General features: G+C 56.1%; 1 protein-coding gene across 1 annotated transcript; it reads left to right on the top strand.

Moving 5' to 3' along the window:
- Nucleotides 1-566: 566 nt before the first annotated feature.
- On the top strand, nt 567-1,646 carry LOC147119433 (uncharacterized). Its single transcript, XM_085985040.1, has one exon. It carries the CDS (start codon nt 634-636, stop codon nt 1,558-1,560), a length of 927 nt encoding a protein of 308 aa, XP_085841166.1. The 5' UTR covers nt 567-633; the 3' UTR covers nt 1,561-1,646.
- The last annotated feature ends 9,058 nt before the right edge of the window (nt 1,647-10,704 follow it).

Here is a 10,704-nt window from a genome sequence, read left to right as displayed (position 1 = left end):
ACCCGAAACTTCTTCAACAAAACAAGTAATACCAGTTCTACGCCAGTCCTATTGGCACTCTAATAACTCCTCATTTTCACTTGATGTTATCTAACCATATAATGTCATGATCATTGTCCACAGTCTTCAACCTTTCCACAGAAAAGAAGCCGACCACTTTCTCAAATCCCGTAAAAGAAGAAAACGACTACTCAAATTTCTTTCTTCTTGCTGTTATCACTCACAGGACCCAGCCATCAAGACATTCATTATTCCTCACCGATATTACTTTGTTTTGCCTTTTATTTTCCTTTTTTCACAATTATTCCGTTCTCTTTTCCCATCTGCAGTTTGCAGCTTAGTTGTGAGTCCGTACCCCGGGGATAAGAAAGCTGACTGCTGCAGTCAAGGTGGAACATCTTGTGGTGCCTCCCAGATCTGCTAACTATCGGTCTGCTCAGTTGGTGGACGCTGCCTGCCAGAAGAACTTTACTACACAACTATAATATTGTATGAATATCATAATAAGTATTTGTTTGTAGAATCTGTTATATAAGGAAAATTTTCACAGCGGGGAGTAACCATATGTGTTCTGTGTGTAGACGAGGCTTCAAGCGATCGTCCAACCTGGAGAGACGCAAGGACACCCGCACCATGGAGAAACCGTGGAAATGTGGGGACTGTGGGAAAGGATTCAATTACCCGTCTGAGCTGGAAATTCATCGGCGCAATCACACTGGGGAGAGACCGTTCAACTGCTCCGTGTGTGGGAAGGGATTCACTCGTTTATCGAGCCTCACTGAACACCAACGCACTCACACCGGGGAGAGGCCGTTCACCTGCTCCGTGTGTGGGAAGGGATTCATTCAGTCATCCCACCTCACTGAACACCAGCATATTCACACTGATGATAGATCTTTTAAATGTTCTGACTGTGAGAAGACCTTTAAAAGGAAAAATAATCTGTTGGCACACCAACGCACTCACACTGGGGAGAGACCGTTCACCTGCACCGTGTGTGGAAAGAGATTCATTTGTTCACCCACCCTGCTGAAACACCAACGCATTCACACTGGGGAGAGGCCGTTCACCTGCTCCGTGTGTGGGAAGGGATTCACTCGTTCATGCGAGCTTCTGACACACCAGCGAATTCACACTGGGGAGAGGCCGTTCACCTGCTCTGTGTGTGGGAAGGCTTTCATTTGCTCATCCCACCTCACTGAACACCAGCTTGTTCACACTGATAAGAGACCATTTAAATGTTCTGAATGTGAGAAGACCTTTAAAAGGAAAAATGGTCTGCTGACACACCAACGCACTCACACCAGGGAGAGGCCATTCACCTGCTCCGTGTGTGGGAAGGGTTTCTCTCGATTGTCCAGCCTGCTGACACACCAACGCACTCACACCGGGGAGAGGCCGTTCACCTGCTCCGTGTGTGGGAAGGGATTCACTCAGTCATCCAACCTACTGCCTCACCAGCGAGTTCACACCGGGGAGAGGCCGTTCACCTGTTCCGTGTGTGGGAAGGGATTCACTCAGTCATCCAGCCTGCTGAGACACCAGCGAGTTCACAGGTGACTGCAGGGGTTGGATTCTGCTGTTATTACTGCTGTTAATCACGTTCAGGACTGAACCATGTTCATTCAGATAGTTGGGGTTTGTTTCTGATGTTAATAACTCCCTAACTGGGCTGGAGTTTAATCTTCTGGATATATGCCAAATAAATCAGCTTTGTTTCCAACACACAGTGTGTGGAGTCCTTGACGTTTCCAAGATAAGAGACTAATTGATGTCCTGTTACCAACTGCTGCAGATTTGGGCCTTTTCTCCTTTCTAACTCTAGATCATTTCAGTTCTCATACCTTCGGTTACTCTCATGGACAAGTCCCAGCTCCCCATACATTCCAGAGTGCCTCTCGTAGCCTTGGTATCCAGGGAAGGTATCGGTAACACGCCCAGGATCACTAAACACAAAACCCAGTCTGTTAATCACTTTCAGCTTCTGGACTTAGTGTGTGCCCCACAGCATCTCTCACCTTCGATGTGTGAATAGACCATCACGCCTGCCAATCTGGTTTATATTTAAACTAGCTGAAGTGCCCGGCGGTGCCAAGGGTCTTCTGAGGGCATATTGTTGGGGGGGCGGGGGGGGAGGGAAGAGAGAGAGCGACTTGGGGGGGTGGGGGGAAGAGAGAGAGAGTGGGGGGGGAAGAGAGAGAGCAACTGGGGGGGGGGAAGAGAGAGAGCGACTGGGGGGGGGGAAGAGAGAGAGCGACAGGGGGGGAAGAGAGAGAGCGACTGGGGGGGGGAAAGAGAGAGAGCGACTGGGGGGGGAAGAGAGAGAGCGACTGGGGGGGGAAGAGAGAGAGCGACTGGGGGGGAAGAGAGAGAGTGGGGGGGGAAGAGAGAGAGTGGGGGGGGAAGAGAGAGAGTGGGGGGGGGAAGAGAGTGGGGGGGGAAGAGAGAGAGGGGGGAAGAGAGAGAGTGGGGGGGGAAGAGAGAGAGTGGGGGGGAAGAGAGAGAGTGGGGGGGAAGAGAGAGTGGGGGGGGAAGAGAGAGAGCGACTGGGGGGGGGAAGAGAGAGAGCGACGGGGGGGGAAGAGAGAGCGACTGGGGGGGGGAAAGAGAGAGAGCGACTGGGGGGGGAAGAGAGAGAGCGACTGGGGGGGGAAGAGAGAGAGAGAGTGGGGGGGGAAGAGAGAGAGGGGGGGGAAGAGAGAGTGGGGGGGGAAGAGAGAGAGTGGGGGGGGAAGAGAGAGAGTGGGGGGGGAAGAGAGAGAGGGGGGGGAAGAGAGAGAGGGGGGAAGAGAGAGAGTGGGGGGGGAAGAGAGTGGGGGGGAAGAGAGAGAGTGGGGGGGGAAGAGAGAGAGTGGGGGGGGAAGAGAGAGAGGGGGGAAGAGAGAGAGTGGGGGGGGGAAGAGAGAGAGAGTGGGGGGGGGAAGAGAGAGAGAGTGGGGGGGGAAGAGAGAGAGAGTGGGGGGGGGAAGAGAGAGAGTGGGGGGGAAGAGAGAGAGTGGGGGGGAAGAGAGAGTGGGGGGGGAAGAGAGAGTGGGGGGGGAAGAGAGAGAGTGGGGGGGAAGAGAGAGAGTGGGGGGGGAAGAGAGAGTGGGGGGGAAGAGAGAGTGGGGGGGAAGAGAGGGGGGGAAGAGAGAGAGTGGGGGGGGAAGAGAGAGGGGGGGGAAGAGAGTGGGGGGGGAAGAGAGAGAGTGGGGGGGAAGAGAGAGCGACGGGGGGAACAGAGAGCGACGGGGTGGGAAGAGAGAGAGCGACGGGGGGGAAGAGAGAGAGTGGGGGGGAAGAGAGAGAGTGGGGGGGGAGAGAGAGTGGGGGGGAAGAGAGAGAGGGGGGGAAGAGAGAGTGGGGGAAGAGAGAGAGTGGGGGAAGAGAGAGAGTGGGGGGGAAGAGAGAGTGGGGGGGAAGAGAGAGGGGGGGAAGAGAGAGAGTGGGGGGGAAAGAGAGAGAGCGACGGGGGGGAAGAGAGGGGGGGGAGAGAGAGTGGGGGGGGAAGAGAGAGTGGGGGGGAGAGAGAGGGGGGGAAGAGAGAGTGGGGGGGAGAGAGAGGGGGGGAAGAGAGAGTGGGGGGGAGAGAGAGGGGAAGAGAGAGAGGGGGGGAAGAGAGAGCGCGACGGGGAAGAGAGAGCGACGGGGAAGAGAGAGAGCGACGGGGGGGAAGAGAGAGCGACGGGGGGAAGAGAGAGCGACTGGGGGGGGAAGAGAGAGCGACTGGGGGGGGAAGAGAGAGCGACTGGGGGGGGAAGGAGAGAGAGCGACTGGGGGGGGAAGAGAGAGAGCGACTGGGGGGGGAAGGAGAGAGAGCGACGGGGGGGAAGAGAGAGAGCGACGGGGGGGGAAGGAGAGAGACCGACTGGGGGGGGGGAAAGAGAGAGAGTGGGGGGGGAAGAGAGAGAGCGACCGGGGGGGTGGGAAGAGAGAGAGCGACTGGGGGGGAAGAGAGAGCGACTGGGGGGGAAGAGAGAGAGCGACTGGGGGGGAAGAGAGAGAGCGACTGGGGGGGAAGAGAGAGAGCGACGGGGGGAAGAGAGAGAGCGACTGGGGGGGAAGAGAGAGCGACTGGGGGGGAAGAGAGAGCGACTGGGGGGGAAGAGAGAGCGACTGGGGGGGAAGAGAGAGCGACTGGGGGGGAAGAGAGCGACTGGGGGGAAGAGAGAGAGCGACTGGGGGGGGAAAGAGAGAGTGGGGGGAAGAGAGAGAGTTGGGGGGGAAGAGAGAGAGGGGGGGAAGAGAGAGTGACGGGGGGGAAGAGAGAGAGCGACGGGGGGGGGAAGAGAGAGCGACTGGGGGGGGAAGAGAGAGAGCGACGGGGGGAAGAGAGAGCGACTGGGGGGGGAAGAGAGAGAGCGACTGGGGGGGAAGAGAGAGCGACTGGGGGGGAAGAGAGAGAGCGACTGGGGGGGAAGAGAGAGAGCGACTGGGGGAAGAGAGAGCGACGGGGGGAAGAGAGAGAGCGACTGGGGGGGAAGAGAGAGAGCGACTGGGGGGGAAGAGAGCGACGGGGGAAGAGAGAGCGACTGGGGAGAAGAGAGAGCGACGGAGGGAAGAGAGAGAGCGACGGGGGGAAGAGAGAGCGACGGGGGGAAGAGAGAGAGCGACGGGGGGAAGAGAGCGACTGGGGGGGAAGAGAGAGAGCGACTGGGGGGAAGAGAGAGCGACGGGGGGAAGAGAGAGAGCGACGGGGGGAAGAGAGAGAGTGACGGGGGGAAGAGAGAGAGCGACGGGGGGAAGAGAGAGAGCGACTGGGGGGAAGAGAGCGACGGGGGGGAAGAGAGAGCGACTGGGGGGGAAGAGAGGGAGCGACGGGGGGAAGAGAGGGAGCGACTGGGGGGGAAGAGAGGGGGCGACTGGGGGGGAAGAGAGGGGGCGACGGGGGGAAGAGAGGGGGCGACTGGAGGGAAGAGAGGGAGCGACGGGGGAAGAGAGAGAGAGCGACTGGGGGGAAGAGAGAGCGACGGGGGGAAGAGAGAGCGACGGGGGGAAGAGAGCGACTGGGGGGGAAGAGAGAGAGCGACTGGGGGGGAAGAGAGAGCGACTGGGGGGAAGAGAGAGAGCGACTGGGGGGAAGAGAGAGAGTGACTGGGGGGAATAGAGAGAGAGCGACTGGGGGGAAGAGAGAGCGACTGGGGGGGAAGAGAGAGCGACTGGGGGGGAAGAGAGAGCGACTGGGGGGAAGAGAGAGAGAGCGACGGGGGAAGAGAGAGAGAGCGACTGGGGGGAATAGAGAGAGAGCGACTGGGGGGAAGAGAGAGAGAGCGACTGGGGGGAAGAGAGAGAGAGCGACGGGGGGGGAGAGAGAGAGAGCGACGGGGGGGGAGAGAGAGAGAGCGACTGGGGGGAAGAGAGAGAGAGCGACTGGGGGGAAGAGAGAGAGCGGATGGGAGGGGGTGTGGGGGGGAAGGGGTGTGTGGGGGGGCAGGGGTGTTTGGAGGGGGTTGGGGTGGGGGCGTGTGTGGAGGGGGTTGGGGTGGGGGCGTGTGTGGAGGGGGTTGGGGTGGGGGCGTGTGTGGAGGGGGTTGGGGTGTGGAGGGGGTTGGGGTGTGGAGGGGGTGGGGGGGAAGGGGGTGGGGGGGGAAGGGTTGGGGGGGAAGGGGGTTGGGGGGAAGGGGGGTTGGGGTGTGGGGGGGGTAGGGGGAAGTGGGGTTGGGGTGTGGGGGGAAAGGGGGGGTGTGTGGAGGGGGTTGGGGTGTGGGGGAGGGGGTTGGGGTGTGGGGGGGAGGGTGTTGGGGTGTGGGGGGGAGGGGGTTGTGGTGTGGGGGGGGAAGGGGGTGTTGAGGGGGGGTGTGGGGGTGGAAAGGGAGGGGGGGAGATATACTTAAAGTACAGGAAACTTTGTGCTATCCGGCACCTACGGGACGGAGCTGCTGCCTTGCCTTAAAACTGCCCTACTCTCCAGAGTTAATGTTGAGAGATAAGGAGATTCTTTTATCCGTTTTTGACAACAAACACTGTTGCTTAGCAACAGCTTCTGGTGTGGCCCTAAAGCTCTGCAGCTGAAGCTGTTGCTATAGCTACAGACCTTGCACAGCTTGACTGTTCAAACAAAGGAAAATAAACAAACAAAGAATAAAAAACAGCTGCTGATTTTTGTGGTGGCTCCAGATTGCTGGATAGCTCACCTCCGGATAGCACAAAGTTTCCTGTACTTATAAAACATTTTTGGTAAATCTTTCTATAACATACACTTTACAACCTCACCAATCTTTTTATTAAAAAAGGGGTCCTCACCTCAGTGTTGTACCACAAACAATGGCCGCCGCTTGCTTTTCAGTTGGAAAGATTAGGCCCCGCCCACACAGTCGATTGTCTCTGTCACCAGGACCTGATTTGGAGCACAGAAGCCCCACCCACTCTATGTTCCTGTACTAAGATGGCCGCGCAGGCACTCTGTTACACACTGAATCAAAATGGCGTCGCACTGAAACTTTTCGCCCTCCTTGACAAAGATGGCTGCCGTTAATCTGGGGCTGTCAGCAGAAGAAATTTCCTCAGCTGCAAACACAGAATCTTCAGATTATTATTCGGGGCTTGCGACCTACCCCAGTTGTTTATGAAGCCTCCTCACCTACTGACCCTGGGAATGGAGCTGAGGCAGCACACCCTCCTCTGCCAGTGTTTGTCTCTGCCTAGGCTGGGAGCCTGGGTCTAGAGTTGCACTGCTGGCAGTTGGAGAAGCCTAGGCCCCGGGCCTGGAAAAACGGTGAAAGGTAGGAGAATTATAGAGGTTAGAGAAAAGATTTACAAATTAATTAACTTTTTTTAAAAACAGTTTGTGTTTTAAAAGCAACTTTTTTTTTTGCTGGCAATGTAGATTTGAAAAGAAACACGCAGAAAGTGGGAAAAAGAAATGAAAAGTTTAGAATCAAGATGGCGGCGACTCACCTCGGTTCAGAACGATAAGGCCCGCCCACACACGCACCGATTGGTCGACCGTCAGGTCACCAAAGCGTAGGATTGGTCAATCGTCCCATCACTCGACTGTAGGAGGGCCCACCTGCATGCGCCAGGAACCCGGAGTACGATTGGTCGACTTCAAGGTCACTCTGTCGCTAATGAGCAGATAATGAGATGCTAATGAGCGGAATGTTGAACGTTTTTTGGATACCGCGGGCGCAATTTTTGTCCGGCCGAAACGTAAATACGCTTAGGACGGTTCTGGAATCGTCAGCTTTCTTTCGACGTAACGCACGTGTAGGTACGCTCTATAACTTTCAAGTTAAATCAAGACAGACAGACAGACAGAAAGACAGACGGTATGACAGACAGAAGTATCCTTTTATATATATAGATTAACTCAGGAAATATATTTAACAGAAGATCAACAAGGAAACACATCACGGCCCAATAATCCAGCTCTACATTCACAGGAGGAAGTCTGTTATCTAACTCCTCGAGTGGACAAAATAAAGAAAGATCCCAAATGTAAGGGCCCCTCGAATACTTTAATAACTTTCAAATCGTGACTGGTTCCTCCTTCTAGAATTCCCCATCCCTGTGGGAGTTGATATTGGTCAGTTTGCTCAGGTGGTTCGAGGATGGTGCTAATAAAGCCAATGTCGCGGGTTCAATCCCCGTCCTGATGAGCTACGCTGTTTCGGCACGGGCTCGACGGGCCGAATGGCCTCCTTCAGTGCTGTAATCATTGATTCTATGGTCAAAATCTGCTAATTGGAAATTTCTCACTGATTTTACTGATTCGAATTTCAATCTGACCAGTTCCTTTTCTGAGAATCTCCAAGGGGACTCTGATTTAAACACAGCTCTCCCCTCTTTTATATTCAGAATTAGAGTTTATGGGGATTTGAATACCTGACCACTCAAATTTAAAAGGGCCCGTCAGTGATATACAGACTGAACCAATCACACAGCTCTGGGTCAGATTGAACTATTCCTCTCTCCAGCCTGTAACCGATGAAACTTGTAACACTGAGGCTGAAATTCCATTTCTGGGGGTGCAGGCAGTGCTGGGCACAGAGGGAGCAGCAAACCGGGTTCAGAGTGGGTAGAGTGGGCCTGCCCTTGACCTGGGTTTTACTGTGAGCATGTGCTGGGGCCCAGGCTCATTGCCAATGCATGGATTCTAACCCTGGTATTGTACATGGGGATTCCAGCCCTGGGACTGCACATGGGGATTCTAACCCTGGGATTGTACATGGGGATTCCAGCCCTGGGACTGCACGTGGGGATTCTAACCCTGGGATTGTACATGTAGTCCCTGAATTTAGTGTTGCAGTGCAAATAGTCTCTGGGTTTGTTGTCCCATCATAAATCTAGCCTGAGTTTGGTGTCACAGTGAAAGTGATCCTGGGTTTGGTGTCATAGTGTAAATGTTTCCTCAATTACAATACAATACAATACAAATCGCTTTATTGGCATGATAAGGTACATCTTATGTTGCCAAAGCATCAAAATACATTTATGGTTGAACACATAAACGCGGTTCCATTCATACAGTGTATAAACAGGTATATCCCTGAGTTTATAAATATATTTTCGCCTCTTCTGTCTGTCTGTCCGTCTGTCTGTTCTCTATACGTTTGAAAGTTATAGAGTGTACCGACGCGCGCGTCGCCTCAAAAGAAAGCTTGCGATTACGGACCGGTCATAGGCGTATTTACGTTTCGGCCGGACAAAGATCGCGCCCGTGGTATCCAAAAAACGTTCAACATTCCGCTCATTAGCATCTCATTAGCGACCGTGTGACATCGAGGTCGACCAATCGTACGGCGGGTTCCTGGCGCGTGCCATCCTACAGTTGAGTGTCGAGTGACTTGACGATTGACCAATCCTACGCTTTGGTGACCTGACGGTCGACCAATCGGTGCGTGTGTGGGCGGGCCTTATCGTTCTGAACCGAGGTGAGTGGCCGCCATCTTGATTTTTCACGATTTTTTCCCCACACTTTCTGTGTGTTAGGGAACTAAGGTAAATATTTGAATTATGTGTTAGGGAATTAATTAACAATTTATTTGAGTTTTATATTGTGTTTAGCAACCCCTCCCTCCTCCTCACCCTCGCGCAGGGGGGACTCGGGGCTGCTCTCCAGGCCTGCCTCAAAAAATTTCTCTCTCTCTCTCTCTTCCCTCTCTCTCTCTCTCCTTCTCCTCTTCCCTCTCTCTCCTTCTCCTCTTCCCTCTCTCTCCTTCTCCTCTTCCCTCTCTCTCCTCTTCCCTCTCTCTCTCTCTCTACTCCCCCCTCTCAGGTTTGACGGTGTCGGGGCCGGAGCACGGGCGGGCCGCCCGAAGTGAGCCGCTCGCTAACGGCTGCCAGCCCGCGGGGTTTCCCTGCCTACTCCCCGCGGGCCGCCTCACGCCGCTGGCACTGACCGCGCCTGCGCCGCCTGCCCGCGAGAGCCCGCTCTGGCTTTTTTTTTAAACGGCTGTCCCCGATCTCAATCGGACACGGGAGTCTGCCAACCGGGTCCAAAGGCCCGCCTTGTTCACCAGCAGGAACCTCGGCCTCCCATTGTCGGACTGACTCCGTTCTGCTACCGAGGTGAGTCCGGTCGGGCCTGGGGGTGGGGGGGGAGTGTGAGGGAGAGGGGCGGGGGAGTGTGAGGGAGAGGGGGGGAGTGTGAGGGAGAGGGGGGGGAGTATGAGGGAGAGGGGAGGAGTGTGAGGGAGAGGGGGGAGGAGTGTGAGGGAGAGGGGGGGAATGTGAGGGAGAAGTGGGGGGGCAGTGTGAGGGAGAGGGGGGGTGGAGTGTGAGGGAGGGGGGGAAGTGTGAGGGAGAGGGGGGGAGTGTGAGGGGGGGGAGAGGGGGGAGTGTGAGGGAGGGGGGGAGTGTGTGAGGGAGAGGGGGGAGAGTGTGAGGGAGAGGGGGAGAGTGTGAGGGAGAGGGGGGGAGAGTGTGAGGGAGAGGGGGAGAGTGTGAGGGAGAGGTAGGGGGAGAGTGTGAGGGAGAGGGGGGCGAGTGTGAGGGAGAGGGGGGGAGAGTGTGAGGGAGAGGGGGGAGAGTGTGAGGGAGAGGTGGGGGGAGTGTGAGGGAGAGGGGGGTAGTGTGAGGGGGGGAGTGTGAAGGGGGAGTGTGAGGGGGGGGAGAGTGTGAGGGAGGGGGGGAGAGTGTGAGGGAGGGGGGGAGAGTGTGAGGGAGAGGGGGGGAGAGTGTGAGGGAGGGGGGGAGAGTGTGAGGGAGAGGGGGGGAGTGTGTGAGGGAGAGGGGGGAGTGTGAGGGAGAGGAGGGGGAGTGTGAGGGAGAGGGGGGAGTGTGAGGGAGAGGGGGGGAGTGTGTGAGGGAGAGGGGGGAGTGTGAGGGAGAGGGGAGTGTGTGAGGGAGAGAGGGGAGTGTGTGAGGGAGAGGGGGGGAGTGTGAGGGAGAGGGGGGGAGTGTGTGAGGGAGAGGGGGGATGTGAGGGAGTGGGGAGTGTGAGGGAGAGACTGGGAGTGAGAGAGAGAGAGATTGGGAGTGTGAGAGAGAGAGAGATTGGGAGTGTGAGAGAGAGAGACTGGGAGTGTGAGAGAGAGAGATTGGGAGTGTGAGAGAGAGATTGTGAGTGAGAGAGAGAGAGATTGGGAGTGAGAGAGAGAGAGAGAGAGAGAGATTGGGAGTGTGAGAGAGAGAGACTGGGAGTGTGAGAGAGAGAGAGATTGGGAGTGTGAGAGAGAGACTGGGGGGAGACTCTCTCCCCCCAGTCTCTCTCTCTCTCCCAATCTCTCTCTTTCACACTCAAATTCAAATCACTTTATTGGCATGATAAGGTACATCTTATGT

This window comes from Somniosus microcephalus, chromosome 4, assembly GCF_052327205.1.
Source record: "Somniosus microcephalus isolate GS21.2 chromosome 4, FLI_Smic_1.0, whole genome shotgun sequence".
NCBI classification, from domain to species: Eukaryota; Metazoa; Chordata; class Chondrichthyes; order Squaliformes; family Somniosidae; genus Somniosus; species Somniosus microcephalus.
The sequence above is the reverse complement of the archived record's forward strand: the minus strand, read 5'-3'. Positions and strand labels throughout refer to the sequence as shown.

Bases quoted from the DNA above. Each gene is read 5' to 3' on its own strand.
- LOC147119433 (XM_085985040.1), top strand. From the start codon at position 634: ATGGAGAAACCGTGGAAATGTGGGGACTGTGGGAAAGGATTCAATTAC.